General features: G+C 24.2%; 1 protein-coding gene across 1 annotated transcript; it reads right to left on the reverse strand.

Moving 5' to 3' along the window:
- Positions 1–6,997: 6,997 nt before the first annotated feature.
- On the reverse strand, positions 6,998–8,662 carry LOC145834516 (equilibrative nucleobase transporter 1-like). The gene has a single exon (XM_082941962.1). The coding sequence runs from the start codon at positions 8,523–8,525 to the stop codon at positions 7,404–7,406; it is 1,122 nt and encodes a 373-aa protein (XP_082798088.1). The 5' UTR covers positions 8,526–8,662; the 3' UTR covers positions 6,998–7,403.
- Between the last annotated feature and the right edge of the window lie 14,032 nt (positions 8,663–22,694).

Genomic DNA, 22,694 nt, shown 5'->3' on the forward strand with positions numbered 1-22,694 from the left:
TTTATGTAATCTTGTAACTTATAAAATCGCTTAACACGTAAGGTAACATAGATTAAAACTTTAGATTTATGAAGCAAAAAAAGGCTTTTAGGGTTTACGAACTAACAAAGATTGTTAACGCAACTAACAACTTATATTGTAAAGCCAAGCAGGTTTGTAAAGAAGACGCAGCACCTTAAATAAATTACTATTAGTTATTTTGTTAACTACTCATCTTGAGTGTTTTATTTCAAAAGAATTTAAGTATAATCATATATCAGTGATTTTTAACAAAACAAATAAAGCTTTACTGAGGCATCAATTACAATTAAGAAATAAAAGTTTAACCAGTATAAAAGATCTACAAAGCGTTTAAATACTTTTAAATGGCACAGAAAGCCATTCAGTAAAATTTGATGACAAACATCATGAAACTTAAAATGGTCACTGTAGTTGATGATAAATGTTCTAATTAAAAACTAAATACTTATATGCATGCAATAATATACAACCCAATCTTTAATAAATAAACACTTTTTACATTACAAAAATTTGAGCTATAATCATAATAACAGAATTATTTTGAAAATACAAAACTTATATCATAAAACTTAAACAAATTTGTTGTATATTTGCGTTTTTCTTGGATTCAACACTTTTACCATTACAATAATAAATTAGTTTTTTAATTAAGTATAAATTATTAATATAACAAAATTTCATATATTAAAAAACACATGCACGTTTTTAAATAGAAAAACAAAACATTCGGAAAGTTTCCCATGATAAAATGAGTTCTATACTCAGCCAATATATTTTAAAATCTAGCGGGAAAATTAATTACAAAACAGTATGTCTTGATATGCCATAAATAAAGTTTAGTAAGCGCAAAAAAGACCCAAGGTGTGCGATCAAAATGTCTCTAACTTAACAAAACAATACTTTGAACTAACAAAAACACATCAACATAATATTAATTGATATAATTAACAGTTCGATTTTCAAGCTCTCATGTGACTCCTAGCGTCTATTAAACTATATGAGATAAACAATTGTAAAAACTTAAATAAGTTAATTTTACTGGAGTATTTATTAGGACGTTGTTGTTAAAAACTAAAACTGTAATAGGAAATTTTAATAAATTGACATTGTTTTTGAGGTAGTTGATAATTCGCGAACTAAAACTACAAGATCATTTGTTACGAAGTGGTATAGTTTAAAAACAAATGCTTAGAAACTAAGTTTTAAGTTGTCTTTGCTCAACTGTAGTGATTAATCTAGTTTATATTTAAAGCAAACGTTAATTTATAGTTTATTATAAACTTAGAAAAAAGTACCAAAAACTATTTTTTAGAGTTAATCATGACTAAAGAACAAACATTAACAAGATTCTGTAAAATTTAAACACAATTGATTAAGTTGTTAGAAGTTAAATAAGTTTATATTAATAATTTTTTATTGATATACATTTATAAGAAAATTTTAGAAATTTATAAATGGTACATATGTTTCATGCAAAGCAATCTTCTGTCATTTAAGTTAAAATCTAACACAGAATGTAATTTCATTTGATGATGAAGATGTTTTTATCGAGCCTACTTAAAACTATTTAAATGCTTTATCTTAAAATTTATATTATGTGTAACTTTTGTAGACAAAAAAAAATCCTTGTACAGCTGTTTCAGCGCACTACACGCTTTATTCAGCAAGGTTTATATTCAATAAAGATAACATTATAAGCATAAGTACAAAACTGTACAAAATTAGATGTTACGTAGTAATAGTAACAGTATCAGTTCATTTTAACAACATTCACTAAAATTATAAACGTAATTTTTAAACAAAAAGCTTGCGGTAATGCAAACAACCACCAATTTTGTTGAAAGACTCCAGTTTTTTAACGTTTAAAATTTCATCTTTTTTGCATATTTGTTTTTGCTCTTACTTATATTTCTCAGTCGACTTCAAAAACTGTTTTATCAAACTTCAAAAAAGTCCTGGACAAGACGTTAAAAAGTATCCATGTGGTGCGCGGCTCGATAACCGAAAAGTTTTTACATGCACGTCCCAGGACTAAAAAATTTGAGCGTTTTTTTCTGTCGTTTAATAAATTATAAAACTATAATTCTTTAAGCTTATATATATATACTGTGAAGCATTTTAAGCGTTGTTTTTTTTAAGTTTGGATCTATACTATTGTTTTGTTTAGCGATCTTTAAATGTTAGTTCTATTAACCCACCAGAAAACTTGGTGTCATTTGCATACTTTACAGAAGCCCTAAAAACCAAGTATTCTTTTAGGCATTTGTCATCGACCAGTCATTCTTTTTTTTTTTGCAGTCACACACTTGCTTCTTTTTTCTTGTATTTTGTTACATTTAAACAAATCTTTTAGATTATAAGCTGAAAAGTTTAATTGCAATTTATATTTGCTATCACAAAACATTTAAACTACGATACTTAAACAAACAAAAGTTGCGTAAAATAATAACCAACAGTTTTTTTTTTGTATTGTGATCTATAAAATAACTATAGAGAATCCGGAACATATTGTATTTTTAATAACTTTAAAAGTTATCATTTTAAAAAACAAAAAATTTAAAAGAATTTTTGCATTGAACTTAAAATTGTTTATGTGGTATTAAAATACCTCAATAAAGATCATTTAGCACCTTTTACATAAAATAAAAACTCTTATCAAACTTTACACGTGTTAACGATTGTACAACACAATAAATAGATTATAAAAAATATGTTATATCTCTACTTATACAAAAGTTTTTTAAGCTTTAAAATTTATTTGAAGTCTACAAAATATTTAAAGATCCTCTTTATAAATTTACAATACAGTTTTGATAAAAAGCTTTTGTTTTTTTCTGTGCTTACAATGTAGTACACACAAGCTTAAACTCATACTTAAAGAAGAATAAGAAAGAAACGTAGATTTTGCATACTATTCATCTATTTATTGTTATTTTTACTATTAACTGTTCATCGTTGAACTCAGGCATCAAAACCTGAGTCGCTACAACAGATCACGCATGGTTGACTATAGTATTAACAAAAAAGATTTTTTATGAATACATAAATAATATATTCATATATTTTTTATAAACGTTCTAATATATTTCACTGCTTTTTTAAAAAACGTATGGCAGACACAACTAAAAAATAAAAACACAGTGTTTTAACTAAAAATAAAAAGTAAATAAAAACTAGTTAGTTGTTAGCAAGAGTAATAGAAGTAAAAATGGATTCAACTTAAAAAATACTTAAACTAATTACAATACAAACAAAACAAATTGATCAAGTAATCAAATAAATAAAGATACTTTATAATAGAATTCTTTTTGTTTACAGTACTTCGATTTTTTTTTTAAGAATTAAACTAGTTTTTAATATATTTAGGTTAAAAAATTACCACGATGATTAGTAACTCTAAGTCTCGATAGCTTTTATTTATTAGCACAAATTATGTAAATAATCAAATGATTTTTTTTTCCAGCATTGATAAATTAGTCTTGTATTTCACGAAAATTAATATAATATTAGGTACATGTTCTTTTACCCTTGTTTTAAGAAGTCGAGAGGTCTTCTCAGTATGACTTTATTCACAGAAGCAATAAAATCTGTATACGATGCGCAGCTTTTATTGGGTGGGATATTGAGTTTTTGAGCTCCAATCAGAACTGGTTTTTACTCACATACAATTCTGGGTTTTATCTGATTGTAAGATTTTGTGTTAGATCTTGTTTTTTCTTTCAAAAGTAGTTTTGTTTAAGTATTTCATAATTATAAATATTTTCAAATTTAAGTATATAAACATCATTGGCTTATTTTTTCCATTTTTTTAGTTATTTTTGTTTTATAAACTAAGTTTTTATTTTTTCACAATATTCCTCAAAAATTTTATTAGATTACAATTTCGAAAACCTAAGATTTTTAAAACTATTATAGCTTAAACGATAAAAATGTAGGAAAACTTTTAATAATTTTAAACGAATAATTATTTCAGAAGACAAACTTTAGTTAAAGAATATGAGTTCCAAATAAACGTTCAAAATATGTATCATATAAATATTTTTATCTTATCAAGAATATTTCAGATTTAGTTAAAAAAAGACTTCACGGACATGTTAAAATAAAACATCGGCAAGAGTTTGTCATAGCCAAAGCCTAGATTTACATGTACCGTGAGACTAGTTCAAATATAAATTCGTTTGCGAGCCATAGTATTTTTAATAAAACTTTCATTAAATAAGAAAAATTTGATTAAAAAAAATTAAAAACTAAAATAAAAAAAGCAATCACAGTATACTAAAGAGCAAAATAAAAGCAAATCTGCAAACTTATGTTTAAAAAAAGTATAATAATAATTCTGCATTAGTTGTTATTAGATAGAAAACACATAGTGAGCCAGATACTTTTGCTTTGAAGGTGGTAGTTTACCGATCCCTGATTTAAAGCTTTGTGATAAGTTTTGTATACAAAAAAATATTTATTCTTGTTTTTAGTTTTTAAATAACTTTGTTTAAAATTTTTGTAAATGCATGTGAAAATTTGATCTAAAAATACAAATTTTACAATACCCATTTACCTAGTTTATCTAGTTGAAGTGATACTTGAACAATTTGTTCAGCTTTTTAGAGCACTGTTTTTATACTATTGGTCAAGATCTTGCATCGTTTTCGAATTAACAGAAGTTTTTGTAATTCGTTTTAATGTAATTATAATAAGTTATTTACATATAAGCTTTTAATATTTTATACTGAACTTAATTATTTCACTTACATTTAGAATTTTGATAAAATTAGATATATATTTTTTCAATTAATAACTTTCTTTTAAATAATTGATTGCCTTTAAAAAAATACTGTAAAAATTAACGTTTAGATAATTAAAACTTTACTAAAATTAAACTACACATAAAAACTATTTACTATACTTTTCTAAAAACAAGTATGCTTTGCAAAGAGTAAAACTTCTAATATTTCTTACTAGACTCCTTATCAAATATTTAGTTAGAATATAAGTTGTTATCAATCACAAGCTAGGTGAAAACGTTTCACCGCAAAAAAAAAATTAAGAACAGATAACAAGAACTTTTCATCAACTTTCTACAAAAGTCGGTTTTTTATAAACACCTTTACACTTACTCAAAAGATATAAGTTAATTATTTTTATAACTTAGGAAATTCGTAACATCTAGTAGATAACATGCTTAATTCAATTCTTAACTGTGTAATTGTTTAGAATAGGTCTTTTTTAATGACATGTTTTTTAGACAGTTTTTAAACTATACCATAGTTATACTATTAAATTAAGTAAGTCTAATACACAATAGTAAAAAATTAACACAAAATTTGTTTTTAATTTTATCGAAACAATTAAGTATTGTGATTTGAAAAAACTTAAGAATGAAACTATGATCACTTTTATCCCGAATTACACTAATATGAATAATAAAAAGAAGAGAAGTACTTAACATAATAAGTTTTTCAAAAAAAATTATCTTATCTATTCAACAAAAATGTAAATACTATACAATGTGATCAGGTTTTAGACTATTATTCGAAAAAATAATTTAAAACAATTTACATTTTAACCTTACAAATAATCCTACAGATGAATTTAATTATTTATCAGATAAAAGTACACCAAAGGTCAACATTTTACAACAGATGTTTAAAAACTCCTTGACTTTGTCAAAAAGTTTTTGCGAACAATAAAACTTTACCGCCAAAAATTAAATAAAACAAATATTTGTTCAATGCTTCATGGCTAAAGCTTCGCGCGTCTTTTAAAACAATTAGTCACACTGTGAGTAAAGTAAAATACTCTCGCTACTTGACATATAAGCTTTTACGAGTTAAGAGTAAAATAGTTCAACTTCTTGAAATTTCAACATAAATTAACTAAACATTTTTAGCTAGTACATATCTTGTTTAGAAATTATAACTTTACTTATAAAATATTTAATAAGGTCCTTAGACCAAAATTTTTGAGCACTTTTCTTTTATTGCTCAATAAATAATACAATAAGTTACTTCATAAAAGAAGTAATATTTATTCATATTTCCAGAAATCTATTAAAACAAATATATAAATCAACTAACTAATCATAAAAAGCATGCTAAATATAAATTTATCTTTTAATGCAAAAATTTAATATTTTAAGCTAACTCCTTAAAAAAATACTCAAATCTTTTTTTTCTTTTGACTTGTGTTGTTTGTAATAATTATATACCTAGTTAATTAAACATTAATCTATATCTGAACATAAGACCTTTTATCGTTTTTAATTACACAGTGTACAATAAGACCTTACTTCTTTTCTTAACTTACTGTTAAAAAACACATTCTTATTATTTAAAGTTTAATGATAACGAACAAAGAAAAACACAACTGTGTGAGAATTTGGTAAAAATAACACAAAAGTGAAGAAATTCAAAAGCAGGTAACTAACAATTGTGTAATTGAATAAAGTCTAAAGTAGGTAACTTACAATTGTGTAATTGAGAGAAGTCAAAAGGAGGTAATTAAGAACTGCGTAATTAAGGAAAGTCAAAAGTATAGATAGTTTAACAACATTTTAAAATTTGATTTTAACAACTGGTTACATCAGAATATATTTAAAATAGAAGCTTAAAACAGAGAGTAATAAGGTTTTATAAAATTTAAAAAAAAATATTAACCATTAAATTGAAACAAAACTTTGTATTAATATTATCATCATATATACACTAAAATAAATTCGATTTGTTAATAAAATTACCTAATTCTACTTTTAAAGAGAATAATTATAACTAGAAAAACAATGAAATACATAGCAATACATCTTTTTTTTTTTAATAGTGTAAGTAGTAGCTTTAAAAAGTAATAACTGACGATTTAATTTAATTATGAATTTGTAATACACTAAAAAATTCCAAGTACTTACAACTTAACATAGCTGTTATATTTTTTATTTTGCAAAAATTAACTTAAATATAATACCAAGCAAAGTACATTAATATAAACAACTTAATGTTTTTATTGAAATATACGACTCTTCATAATTTTAAGTGTTGTTTAGAAAATTAGGTTAAAGATGTAAAGACTTATGAATAGGAGACCTAGATTACTTACATTAATAATAATTTTGTAAAATAATTTAGTTTTCATTTCAACACATCTACAAAATACAAAGCAATTCAATGTGTAAAAATACAAACAATTTCACTATCAACATTGGAAAAATAAGCAGCACATAACTATAAGTGATTAATGTTTTCATATCTTAACTAAAAATAAACAAAATAAAATCATAATATTTTTAAACTTGAAATAAAGAAACTTCTATATTCGTTGGTCATCTCCAAAAATCATTATTTCTGTAGTAATTTTTACACGTTTCAATTTTTGGAGACTTATTGAAGACTACTTTAAATCATCTCTTTTTTATCATCACAGTCAGTTGTAATACTTCCTTGAACTTTATTGCTTTTTACCCACAAACAAATAGGATGCACCAAGGTCAAAGCGCATAAAACTACAAAGCTGTAGTTTATTACACTAAAGTCATATTTCAAGTAAGCGTGTAGAGATTTAAGAGGGAACAAAAACAGGCCAATTACACCAGCCACTGTCATTGTCACACCATACAATTTGCCAAAACATTCACCTGGAAAGGAAAGAGCAATGAAGCTTGCACTTCCTCCATACAAGAAAGACCTGAAAACAACCTGGAGCACAAATGAAATGTACTGAACGTTCAAACTGGCAACAGAGCACGAAATTGAAAAGACAACACCAAGCATGCTTGTAGTTAACAAGGAGATAGACAGGGCTCTCATCTTGGCTGCTTCTGGTTTGTATTTTTTACCAAATACCTTCATAAAAACATCAAGAAGTATTCCGTTCAACGGTGCAAAACAAGCACCAAAAAGCTGACAAAATCCAAACACAGTGAGGTAGCTGTAAATATTTTCATCTTCACTCAAGCTCTTCAAATGACCATCAACAGTACCAAGATAAAAGTAATTTCGTACTTGAAGCAAACCTATATGCATGACATTAAGCCAAAAAGAAAAGTTTGTAAAGCATTTCATTAACTGACCAGCTTGTTTAGTAGTAGGTTCCAACATTGCTTCTTTTTCTTGGACTTCACCATCATCTTTGTTCAAATCAATCATTTCATTATCCTTTTCATAGTTTTGTTTCCTAACAAACAAACCAAGCTTAAAATTTTTAGGCAAGGGAAAAGGAATAAACTTGACAGGCATAAGGAATAAAGTTCTTGCAACCTGAAATGCAGTAAGAACTGAAAACAGAGTAAATATAAAAGATAATGTTAAATTTGAGTTATACATTATCTTTACTAACAAAAACATAAATGAAGAGGAATCCAAACTACCATTTAAAAGTGTAATTATAGAAGACCTTCCTTTAGCAAAAAGATTCCCAGTTTGGATATTTGTAACTAAAAGCAATATTCCACCTACTGAAAAACAGCACATTGCAGGATAGAGAATTCCAGAAAACTTAGGATCTGAAAAAACCATCATTAGACATCCAGACAAAAACAAAGTAGATGCTAAACATCTAGCTGCAAAAGTTCCAAATTTGTCAAAAAACCATCCATTAAAAAGAGTAGAAAAACTTAATGCTAAGGATGCAACAATGTACACATTGATTATTTGTGAGTTTTGGTACTCATAGTTTTCACTAGTGCAATTAGCAATTGATTTAGTAGTATTTTCAACTATTACTTTTGGGCAATCAAGAAAATATTTTTCTTTTGTAAGGACATATTTAAGTCCTGGCCAACCAAAAATTAAACCAGCACCGGTCAAGCATTCAACCACAGCTGAGCTCACACTTGCTATGGATTTAAGCTTTGACATTTCGAATTGTTTTCTATTTGTTTATAATGACTAAAAAGTTAAGTATAGTTAAAATAACTTTGTTCAGAGTTGAGTAAAGTTTAAATAAGCTATAAAATAATTAAATGGAAAAGTTCATTTAAAATATTAATTACTAAAAATTAACTTAAATCAGATTTTTAAGACTTTTAGAATTATTAAAACTATCTTGAGTTTTTCAATAAAAAAAAACAAAACTATCCTGAGTCAGCCTTAGTTTTAAAAACAATTTCAAAATGTTCTGAGTTGAACTGAATCATCCTTAGATTTAAAAAAAATATTCTGAGTATCCTTGGTGTGAGGCAACCCTCAAATTTATAATAAAACATTGTTATTTTTTCAAGTATTATTAAGTAGAAGTTTGATAAAAATATTTATTTAATTTTTTCCATTTTCTTTTTAAAAATCTAACTTAGTTCACAGTAGGCTGATACTTTCTGGTGAAATAAGTTTAATGGTATTTTGTTTTAACTAAAACTGAATAAAATGAAAGTTGAACTAAATACTTGTAAAAACTTTATAAATAGTAAGGAGGTTAAAAAAAAAGAAAATAAGCTTGGTGAAGGTATTTTTTGATAAGTTTTAAAATTACTAATATTTATTCTTTTTTAAACTCTTTACTTATATGTTTTTTTTTTTATAATTGTAAAATTGCTTTTAATATTTAAAGTTTTAAGACTAACATAAAAAAAATTATAAAATTTATGTCACAAGAAGATGTTAAGTTTGGTGTTTATAGAAGATTTGGAAAATATTAAGAACTTTGTCAAACTTTAGCTTAATCAAAGTACAAAGTTGCAACTCTTTGAGTCAGAAAAACTATCCTGAGTGACCAGAAACTGTCTTAAAAGATCTTTAACTGTCCTGAGTCATACTGAGTTTTTTTAATTATAAAAACATCATTAAAATAATTTTTGCAATTAAAACAAACTTATAAAAATTGATAAAAATCAAATTCATGAACAAAATTGGTTATAATTTATCAAAACATTGAAACTGGAAAAACTAAATCTCATTTCAAATCTATAAAAAATATGTCCTGTGAATTTTAAAAAACCTTGAAAATTTCCTAAGTTTATGATATAATTACAAAATATTCTTAGTTATTTAGTGTGTGGCAACCCTGAAAGTGATATTTTTTTCAACTTTGTATTGATTCTTGACAATCTTATTTAAACTTTAAAATGCAGTTAATCAACTAAAAACTTTTTTTTCAAAAAAAGTAGCAGTTTAAGTATTTTCAAAAGGCTAAAACAGACTATTAGCTTAATTTTTTTTTTTATGTCAACCAATGGGTTTAGATCTTGCAATGTTCAACTCACTTCTAGGTTGTTAATATTTGGAATGACCAGTAAGTTTAAATTGTTAATTGACACTTATCAACAACCTTACTTGAACCATATTTCAGGATAAATAAGGATTTACTATCTTGTGTCCTGTTTTGATATTTTGAAATTTACTACACAAGTATTTTTGTAACCTAATATTTTAAATAATCAAATTCTCAAAAAAATATAGTACCGTTCTGGTTGATTGGTTGTTTTGTATTCAAACTTCATCATATGCTTTAACAGAGATAGGAACTCTTTATAGGCAGTCTTTAATGAATAATGGACCAGCAGAACTAATAAAAAAAAAATTTACGAGTCAGATCAAAAAGAAAAAGTTGTTTACAGACCGAGAGGATTTAAAAAAATTAACTAAAAACAAGAGTAAATGTGTTATGAAATAATTATAAAATAGGCAGCAGAAGTTTTCACTCACGAGCAAAATAAAAAGTATTAGGCTGACATTAAATATACCTTCCATATATGTGTAAAAGTTTATTACAAAAACACGCTTCAACTTGCTTTAAGTTTGCCACGGTCTCAGAATAATTGAGACAATCCTGGTACTCTAAAGCTTGTGAATATTAGAAATCTCAGTAGTCAGTATGTCTCCATATTTAAAACTCAGAATAATTCAGGTTATTTTGAATTTTTTTGTTAAACTCAGACTAACTCAATATAGTTTTGTTTTTTATAAAAATCTCAAGATACTCTTAATATTTCTAAAAATCTCAGGCCAATATCTTTATTGGGACTTAAGTTGTTTAGTTTTAATAATTTGTTAACTAATAAACGATTTTATGGAAGAACTTGAGTTTTATAGGTTTTTAAATGATTTTTCTTTTTAACGATTTGAAAAAAACACAAGATGACTTAGGACAGTTAAAGATTACTTATTACAGATTTTAGACTCAAGAATGCCGAGGCAACCCTGTTGCTTTACTTATTTATTTTTTTTAGATTAAAATGACGTCGCAAGCTAAAATAAAATTTTGACAGACTGTATTTGACCCGCAGGCCAAAGTTTACCACAACCCCTGTGGTTTTAGTTCAAACACTTATTTTGGGACTAGGGATTGGGACTTTTTTTATTGCACCAGATGTTTTAGAAATAAATTGCTTTGATTGTGTAATTTATGTTTTTTGATAAATAAAGTTATTTCGCTTTATTTAAGATGTATAGTTAAAAGTAAAATAAATAAAAAAAGAGAAATTGAAAAATTAAGAAATAGTATTTTCTAATGATTTTAGCTTAAAGATTTAGAAAAGAAACTATAAAGTTATTTTAATCGATATTGTTATTGTATATTTAAAAAGCAAATTACTTTTTTTATTTAGTGTATCAACTTAATTAGAAGCTATTTTGCTTTAAAATACATCATATTTTAACACTTTGTTTTAAAAATAGTTTTAGGTTAAAAAAACTTTTACGTATTTTAATGAAAATATTTTATATCAAATTACTTCTCATACTAAATAAATTTTGCTAAAAAAGTTAAAGTAGTTCAATCAAAATATAACTAGCTATCTAAAATTAAAACATGTAAAAATTTATATCTTTAACAACTATCAGTAAACTAAAAATAAAACTTTAAACAACAATTACTATGATCATTTGAATAAAAACTATGCTGCACAACTTTCTAAACAATTTATAGTACGCTTAAAAAACTAGTTAAACTTGAAAATTACTAATATTTATTTGATACATAGGAAATATAGTTTGAAAATAATTACTTCTGTTTTTTATAGAATTTAGTAGCTAGAAAAATAACATACAATCGAAAGTTACTTTAAAATATTTTTTAATTTTATTTTTTAAATCAATAACTTTTTATTAATCATTCGACTTTTTTATTTACTTTTAACAGACATTTATTTAGATATTAAAACAAAAACAAAAAAATTTAAGTTTAACCTAACTTTTTTAAAGCTAATAAATGTATAAAAAAGTAATGAAAGAAAGCTGATACATAAAGTTTGATAACGTATTATTTTTTTTTTAATTAGAACTTCTTAATAAAGTCGTAGGCTACCTTAAATTTTCAATTTATTTTTTCTAAAAGTTCACCATTATAAAGTTTAGTCAGAAAACTTTAATTCATAAATCATTATTTCTAGTTTTTTTTAATTTGGTTCAACTAATTTTACAATAAAGGTAAACATAATTTAAAGTAAATTTTTATAAACTAAGACATAAGTTATTATATATCAATTTTAACTCAATGATGTTTAAATAGCTGGTATTAATAGAAAAATTTAACTACTTTTACTACTCTTACTTCTATTATTAAATTACTGATTATTGTCCATTTTAGTTAATATACTGCTTAAACTAATTTAATTCTGCTGTTCAAACTGATGAACTTTTGTAGAAACTAATAACACTCAGTATTTTAATTAAAATTAGTTTGAAATAAAGCAATTAAACAAATAAGAAATTTTGCTTTTCATTTTTTTATTTGAATTTTAAAGAATTAATTAAAAAAAAACATATTGCTTTTTAAAACTTAATACGAAAAATATACAAAAATAAAATGTACCTTAAATATAAATAACAACAAAAGACAATACAAAGCAATTAGAGTTAAATAATTTACTTTAAAATAAGTAAAAAGTATTTTATTATAGTATAATTTGTTAAGTAACTGTATTAACTAATATTGCTACAAAGAACAACAAAAAACAAATTCTTGTTTATCAGTAGTTTTTCATTCTAAGTATCGTTTTTTTAAGCTTAATAAGTAAAATTAAAGCAAAAAAAAAACATCTGACAAGTCACACAAAAGCGCTAAAACAAAAAAAAAATTCATTATAAGTTAAGCTTAGAAAATAACAATTACTTAGTTATTAAAATATAAATTTAATTAAAAACGTCGTTTTTGTTAACAACAAAGTCTAAAAGTAATAGTTAAATAAACTCATGCAAATCAAATACATTTTTGTTAACAATATAGTTTTTTAAAGTACCTTAAATTCAAAAGAGTTTTATCATTAAATTTAACACAAAAACCTTAAAATTTTCATTTTCTTAACTGCTTATTGAAGTAACTTTAAAAAGTACAAAAATAACAACAAAACCAACTGACCAATTTGTTCATCAAGTACATTGAAGACATGGGAGATAGAAAATCATTTTGTTGATGGGTCAACCAGCATTTGTTTTCAAACCAACTTTTGTTTAATTTTCTCACCTTAACTACACCTGCAAAAAAAATCTAGGTCGGTATTTTGTATATTTAAAAAAAAAGTTATAATCCTGATTTAGAAGAATAATTTATTGTAATAAATAATGTCTGTCAAAATGTAGAAACTATCTTTCTGAGCATACAAGATAAAAATAATTCTTCTATTATAAAAATTTTGTGGTAATATAAATTACTAGATAGTTTTGTCTCCTACATTATAATTAGTTAAGATGCGAGTTTTAAAATAATTTTTATTAGTTTTAGCATAAATCATGAAAATAAACACTAAGAAAATATAACAACAGTAGTTTTTTTCTAATAAACAATCGGATAAATATAGGGTTTTAAACACTTTATTTACAAAACTTTATAGGTCATTTGGATTGGTTAAATTCTATATTCTTAACGCAATAATTAGTACATAACTTGTTTTTTACTTAAAAAGTATTATACAACATATTTCAGTAAACTTTCTTGTTTATGTAAACTATTAAACATTTTTTTCAAACTTACATTATACTGACAACTATTTTTTAAAAAGTAAATAATTTTGTTTTTGGATAATATTAGCATTTGGGATTGCTCCACCCCTTGTTTTTGTTTGACTTTTTCTTAAAATGAAAGTCTTGAAATTGAAAAAGATTTGAATTAATTTCTTTAATTGATACTTACATTGAGATGACAAACTTTCTTTGTAATAACTTAGCCCTAAAATTAATAATTTAAAATACTTTAACATATGTTTATAAAATAATTGTTATCTATTGACAATTTAAAGATATTACTTTAGAGTTTTTTCTTTAAAACTATAATTTTTACTTCCTTTACATCGAAATATCTTTTGCTTTTAAAATTATTTAGTTTTAAGCAGTTTAAATAACTTTTTTATAGTTTAAGTTTTTCTATAAAAAATAATAGTTTTAAAATTAAGTTGAGTAAAAAAATAAATTTATCTATAAAATAAAAAAATTAAATATTCGGTAAATGCCATTTTAAAGATAAAAAAAAATATTAAGTATAACAATGGTCAACTTTTAGTGAACTTTGAAAACTTAATAAATTTAAAAATATAAATATGAAAACATCATAATTTCTAAATATATATATATATATATATTTATTTATTTAATTATATAAAAACTATAATTCAAACAGCTGTTTCACACATTGAAATGTAAAATTTCATGTGATCTTCAGTGAGTTGTAGTTTAGTGAGAAACTACAACTCACTGAAGATCACATGAAATTTTACATTTCAATGTGTGAAACAGCTGTTTGAATTATAGTTTTTATATAATTAAATAAATAAATATTAAGCTCCAATTTGATTTGTCGAGCACTATCGATCAGAACTTTGTATAAAATCTTTAATATATATATATATATATATGTATAAGATGTAACGTTAAAAGGCGTTAAATCCTGGAGATCCTGATAAGCTAAGCTTATCAGAATATATACCACAGATGTTATTGTGTTAAAACGTTATTCCGACTAACGGCGTTTCACTGCTTTAAAATAAATTCAAGAACAGATCTACGGAGTCTATAAAGTATTAACACACATTAAAAAAAAAGCAGAAAAAGCATGTATAATTATGTATAGTGTTTATGTAGGTAGTAACTATAAACGAACTTTATGGTTTAAAAACAAAGTTTGGGATAAAAACATAAAATTATAAAATTGTCTACAAAAAATACAAATTTAATAAAAGTAAGCACTAACCTCAAAAAGCTCTAAAAATAGGCAAGTTTTTAAAAATGAAAATTAAATTGAGTTGTTCAGAAGTAATACGTCATAATAAATTTAACAAACTGGTGAATAATTTATGCAGCTTAAAAACATGAAGTATTAAATTTGCAAAAGTTTGTGGTTGTGAATGTGAGTGTTGTGAAATAAATTAGTACATAAATAGACAGAGTTATTTAAAGTAGAATCGTCGGTTGTGGAGACAAACATTCGATAAATCTTGCCGCTTATTCAGAAATAAGTAGAATTTGTCCAACTTGCAATACAGAAAGAGCAGTAATTGCAGCAGAAGATAAAGACCTACTTCTGAATAAGCGGCAGGAATTATCGAATATTTGTCTCCACAACCGACGATTCTACTTTAAATAACTCTGTCTACTTATGTACTAATTTATTTCACAACACTCACATTCACAATCACAAACTTTTGCAAATTTAATACTTCATGTTTTTAAGCTGCATAAATTATTCACCAATTTGTTAAATTTATTATGACGTATTATTTCTGCACAACTCAATTAAATTTTCATTTTTAAAAACTTCCCTATTCTTAGAGCTTTTTAAGGTTAGTGCTTACTTTTACTAAATTTGTATTTTTTGTAGACAATTTTATAATTTTATGTTTTTTTCCCAAACTTTGTTTTTAATCATAAAGTTCGTTTATAGTTACTACCTACATAAACACTATACATAATTATACATGCTTTTTCTGCTTTTTTTTTAATGTGTGTTAATACTTTATAGACTCTGTAGATCTGTTCTTAAATTTAAATTGAGAGCAGAGAAACGCCGTTAGTCGGAATAAAGTTTAAACACAATAACATCTGTGGTATATATATGTATATATATATATATATTTATATATAAAATAAGGTTATTATTCAAACTTGCACACCTTCTACTGAGTTCACTTGAAGGTCTTTTAAATAATTTTTTGGAATGTACGATTTTAAAAATACTGGAACACTAGATGGTAGATCGATTTTTGTACTGAATATTTGTAATGTACAATGTTCAATTCTTACGTCATATTGTTTTTGTTTTTTTGTAAACTTTTGCATCTTTGTTTACCAAATGCTTTTTATTTTAAATTTGAACTGGCTGAAGATTAAAGACAATCTTTTTTGTCTTTATGAAACATATGTTCCAGTATTTTTAAAATCGTACATTTTAATAAATTATATATGTATGTATATATATTTATTTAGAAACTACGATGTTATATATATATATATATATATATAAATTAATATATAAATTTAACTTAATAAATTACATTTTGTCACACTGAGCCCACCTTGAGGGCTTTATTAATAAAAAGGTTTATTTAAAGATGTAAAACTCAAAGGACTCGAGTTTCGTGCCTATGCACTCATCAGCTTCAAAACAATTTTAACTTTCATTTGTAATTTTGTTTTGTGCTTTATTTTAAACTTGTTTTGAAGTTGATGAGTGCATAGGCAAGAAACTCGAGTCCTTTGAGTTTTACATCTTTAAATAAACCTTCATATATATATATATATATAATAAGGTTAATGTTCAAACTTAAACACCTTCTACTGAGCCCACTTGAAGGGCTTTTAAATAATTTATTGAAATGGCGATTTTAAATATATATGTATATAGTTTGTTGAGTGACAAAAAAACGTTCAAAATATTTTGCCCTAGGACCTGGTGCACAAAAAAACCTTTCGGTTGTCGAGTCGCACACCACGGATAACTTTTAACGTATTGTCCAGGACAAGACGTTCGGAAATCGGCTTTGTTATATTTTAGGTTTAAATTTATATAAACTTCAGATAAAAAATAAATTTTCTTTACATAATATTTTTTTTTACAATTGACTTAGTGTAGTTGAACTTTATTAACAAATATTGAATGAATTTGTAGTGAAACTTAAATTTCTATCTCAAAAACAGTGTACAATCATCATGTATCTAATTATACTAGCACTTTAAAGATCACTTAATGCAAACTAGTAAGAGTTTCCTTTTGAAAACAGGTTCTCAAAAATTACAAATTCATCGTGACAATAATTGAATATTTAATTCAAGTTTTGCCAAAGCTGATTGCAAGGTGAGCAGCAGCAAAAAACTAATAATCTATACTGTTCTTGAAATCAACATTCGTTGTTTAAAGATTTACTAAAAAAGCACAAGCAAATTTATGGTTAACATAAAAAAAGTTTTTACTTAAAAAAGGTATTTAGAAATTATCTAGACTTTTTTAGAACAAGGCTCCAGAAGTCGAGCCTAATTAAGTCCCTGATGTAGAGGTAGAAATTTAAACTTTTTCATTTTAAATTTCGAAAAGGAGCCTAAATAAAGTATTTGTAAAAAGTTACTAACTTGGTTTACAACTGCGTAGTTTGAACTAAAATTAGGGTTTGTTGATTTTCTTTTTCTTTATTAAACTACAAGTTCTTGAACAAAACTCCAGAAATTTTGTGTAAGCTGTTAAAAAAATAAATTAAGTGTGTTTAATATATACATATGTTATAATTATAATTTAATACTAGCTACTTGCATTTAATAGCGTAGGTAGATTTTTGCTGTTAATATTGTGTCATACTACTCAACAACGTTTTGAGTTGTGTATGTAAACAAGTTAAACAAACAAATTGACTAGTATCAATGAATTTAAATTATGTTATAAGTATATAGTTCAATAATAACAAGTTTTTCAAATAGACTTTGTTTTTGTATGGTCAGTTTGTCCTGTTACTGGAAGATAGCAATGATGTATAAATATTACGATTATACATTAGATCCTCTTGAGATCGTACTTTACACCAAAAAAAAAAAAAACGTTACGTTCAAAAGAAAAAAAAACTAAATATAAAAGATATATTACTCCAAATAAGTATTAGTAAAAAAACAAACTTTTACTTAAGTATAATTAATAAATAATGAAAGTTATTGAAAAAAAAAGAAAAAATTTAGAATTAACGATAATACTGCTAAAAAATCCAAAAAAAAAGAACAAAAATAAAACACAGTGTATATCTATAATCTCATATTATAATTAAAAAAACTTGTAAAGAGTCCTTAAAAAAACTACCAAATTAAAAAATCTAAAACGGTGTAGTTAAGATTAGCATCATTTATGATTGGAATATCAACACATAAATAATTTGTCTAAAAGACAATGTTTAAAAACAAATTTGATACGAAAATAACAGACAGTGAAATTAACTTTAAAGTAGCTTAGAAATCATGTTTATATAAAAGTTTGATTTTAGGTCTTTTTTGTTGATATATTGTTAAACTGTTTTAAGTTTATCATAAAGTAAATGTAACTTTACACAAATCTTACCAACAGCAGTTTGCTAATTTAACAAAATTCAACAGTACCAACTCAACTAAAAGTGCAAACTCAAGGAATAATAATCAATTAATTTTACAAAGTGACTAAATTAGATATGTGAAAAGCCTATACAGAAATGAAAATTAAGAATTGTGTACTCAAGAGGAAGACTGTATTTGTTTTATTTGTATTAAACTTCATAAAATATTTTTTTGTTATAAATATTTCTAACACTTAATTTAAAAAAAAAGGTAAAATAAAAAAACTTACATCTACTTTACAGGCAAAAGAACATTGAGTAAAAAACAATCAAATACAACAAACAATGTGGACTGTTGATTGTTTCACCTTTGCATTGTTTTCAAACAACTATTTCGCTTTTGATTGAAATTTAGACTTTTCTCAAAACATAGCTGTAAGAACATATTTATTATTTTTAAAATTTATTTTAAAAAATCGAGTTATATAAGTTAATAGGCTCTTTAATATAGTTATTTTAAAGACAAATATGTCCAACTGTTTTTTTTTTAATTTGTTCAAAATAGGTTTTACACATAAACTAAGATTTTAAAAATTTAAAAATGTTTATAAGCTATGAAAATATTTAAAAAATATTTTAGGTGTAAAATTTAACAAATATAAATATTGAATTTAAATTTTAACTAAGAAACAACTTCATACACAACAAAGTTGTTAAGCTTTGTAACTATTTGTTTAAAACTGACAAAAAAGTTTTACTGAACTAGTTTCGACAACAAATGCAAGCTTTGATAAATATATAAAACTAAAAGCTACCTTTATTTTCGAAAAAAATGTATCTATATATTTTAAATAAAAGTCAACTATTTACGATGTTGCTAAAACATTTCCGTTGTTACTTGCACCAATTATCAAATGAAAGTATAAAGTTTGTTTAGCTGAATTTACAAGCTTTATTGACATTTACTTTATGACGTATAGAGCAAATTAGTTATAGTTAGTCTATAAAAAAAATCTAATGTACAAGTGTTAAGTTTTGTTTGCTTTTATTTTAAGTTGTTTGTGTTTAAGATTTTTATAAATAAATACTTGGTTATGGAAACAAAGTTGTTGTCTTTTTGTCTTAACATTTTATTTATTTATTTATTTCATGATTTCAAGCTAAATAAGTTACAAATTTTGCATTATATTTGGTTTTGTTTAAATAAAGCATAAAATAATTTATTATTTAAATTGAAAATAAGCTCGTTGGATATAAAATAAACTTAATCCCGAAATATTTTAATTAAATAGAAAATAAAAACCTTTTTTTTTTATTTGTATATAGCATACGTATATTACAAACTTCACTAAAAAGTATAAATAATTATATGTATATATACTTTATGAAGTTCTCGATAATAACATAGCTCTATAGAAAATAAAAACCTTGCTCATGCGTGTTAAATGCTAAAGAAGCTCTACAAGAAAAAAGAGTTTGATTTTTTGTATTAGATTAATAAATAAATTTTTCCAACTCATTTTTCAGATACGGGTCTTTTTTTTTCAAATTAAGATCCTAAGGATTTATTCTAACTGAAGATTTGAGAGTTATCAAACCTAAGGCGGCTGTTTATTATTAATAAACCTAAATTATAAGAACAACCTAAACTACCGGAGAGTTTAAAATTAATTAAAACGTTTAAAAACTAATAAGTCAAGGCTTAGAAGATCCTGATCTTATAAGATTTCAGGATCATACTGATGGCTCAGTATCTGCAAGACGCGTTAACTTTTTTTTTGTCTTAAGCTCTTCTTTGATTTTATCATTTTACCAAGTTTAGTGTAGTGACCACTTAAATAATAACTTAAATGAAAATTCGAATTAAAAACAACTAGTTACAAATTACACAGCAAAGTTTAATATACAATATTTAATAAAAATGTTATTCAAAAAAGACGTATTAAATCATGTAAAATTGTACAAAAAGTTAATAAAGCTAAAAGAATAATTTTATAAATTGGTACTTTCTTTAATAAACAAAAAAATTTAATAACAATTTATTATTTGGTACTTTCTTTTAAAGCAACAAAATTTAATAAAAGTTTACGCTCAACTGAATTCTACTCAAAGATTTAATTCAAGGTAAGAGGATGTTGATGTGTCATCCACAAGAGTTCAACTTTAATAACTGCCGTTGCTACAATAAAACTTCATTTGTATTAAAAATTGGTCGTTTTGCAAACGTCATAATGCTTGTTCCAAATTTAAAGTTCACAGTGCTACTAAATAATTAATTCGTAAATAAGTGTACTCTTATTTACAAAGCAGGGACAATTAGCAACTTTAGCACAATTCTTTTTAAAATTAACTTTTTTTTAGCAGTGATTGAAAATCCTAGATAAGGATCATTACTTGAGAAGTTAACTACTTGTTGAAATTTATTTTACGTTTAGAATTGTTTATTTAGTAAATAGATTTTTTGATCAAATAAAAATATTAATAAAAGCTGACAGAAACAAATATTTTTAGAAATATGTTTTAGCAGTTGTTAAAAAAAAATTATTTGGTTTCTAGCTTTTAAGTCATATTCTAAAGCAATAAAAAATAAGTATAAATGGTTTTTTTTTTTATCATGTAAACATTATATAAATTGGTACACTAGGTATATCAGTTTTCTCGTCATGAGTATTTTGTATAACGTCATTAAGAAAAAACTTAACAAAACATTTTTTTTATTGGACTGATACAAAAACTAATAAAATTAAGAAAGACAGAAATCTTTTATTAAAAAATGTTTGAATTTTAAAATGATAGTTCTCTAGTTAAATTATAAATGACAGTAAGCAAAACTTAAAAAATCCAAATTGATATGCAACTAAAACTACAGAGCTAAAGGAATACGGCATACGCTTATGAATTTTTAAAACTTCTTTTTTAAATTCTCTTGAAAAAGTTTACCGATAAAATACTTTTAAGACAACAAATAAGTTTTTTTTTTGAGATATTATATGAAAAAAAAAACAAAACTTTTAAAATCAAAGGCTAACTAAACTAAATTGAAAAAAAAAGGTGTAATAGACTAAACTTGAAACTGCTACGTTAAAGTTAGCTTCGTTATTTATATCTCTGCTTTAAATATAATATATAATTTTGAATTTTAAATAAATGCTTTTGAGTATGACATAGTCTTATTGGCTGTTAAAGCGATAGTTTTTAAATTCATACATCTAAGGCTAAGCGTAAAGTTTTCATGGATTGCGGTCAAAAAGTGAAAATCTTAATTTATAAGACTTAATAAAACTCAATTTATAACGAATCTGATTTAATTAAAGAATTAAAGAATTTACTTGTTTAAGCATGACAAGTATGTTACATATCATGATGTATATATTAATAAAAGATTAAATACATAAATTGTTTATTATATATGAAAAGATCATTATATTATGAGTTTTACGTTTACCATCTTTTATTTCTATTAAACTGAATGTTCGTTTCTTAAAAAAATGACATTTTACGTCTTAATTTTTTTTAACCAAGTTTTGAGAAAAAATGTTCTGGCATATTTTAACCTTGAATTAAAATTCTTATGATGTTATTGAATCTAAAATAAAAGTAATCTTTTTAATTGTTTTACTTTTTAAAACTACAATGATCTTCTGAATTTAAGTTAGTATTTTGTTTATAAGACTTTGGTTAAAAATTTCTATGTATACTTTTTTTTCATACATGGGACTTTGTTTTGGAAATTTTAAAGCATTTATTGTCATTATTTAAATAAGTTAAACTAAACTTTGTAATAATAACAATTATGAAAAAGTTGTGTAATGCATCAAGTTTGTCAAAAAACCTTGAGATTGACATTTAATTAAAACCTTGAAAAATTTCTATAAAATATCAAAATTCAAACAAAAAACACTAAAAAACCTGAATTTTAAAGAAATTTTACATGTCAAGTAATAAAATTTAGATTAGATAAGAAAAACATACTGTAATATAAAAGAAAATGTCATTAAATTTTGTTTAAAATAAAAAACTCACTTAAAGTAGCTTTAAAGTATCTTTTTAATGTTATTATACTAAATACAATATTGTTTCAATTGTTTTTTAACCTGAAATTATATTTTAACTGAAAATGGGCTAACAAATTTGTACAAAAATCTGGAAAAAATTTAGAAGGCCCTAAATGTAATATGTAAGTTTATTGAACAAAAAAGAAACCAAAAGTGCTCAAAATACTCTTTGGTCCAAGAACTTGGGTGCTTGAAAAGGCCTCTTG

This window comes from Thalia democratica, chromosome 4, assembly GCF_965202585.1.
Source record: "Thalia democratica chromosome 4, ktThaDemo2.hap1.1, whole genome shotgun sequence".
NCBI lineage: Eukaryota > Metazoa > Chordata > Thaliacea > Salpida > Salpidae > Thalia > Thalia democratica.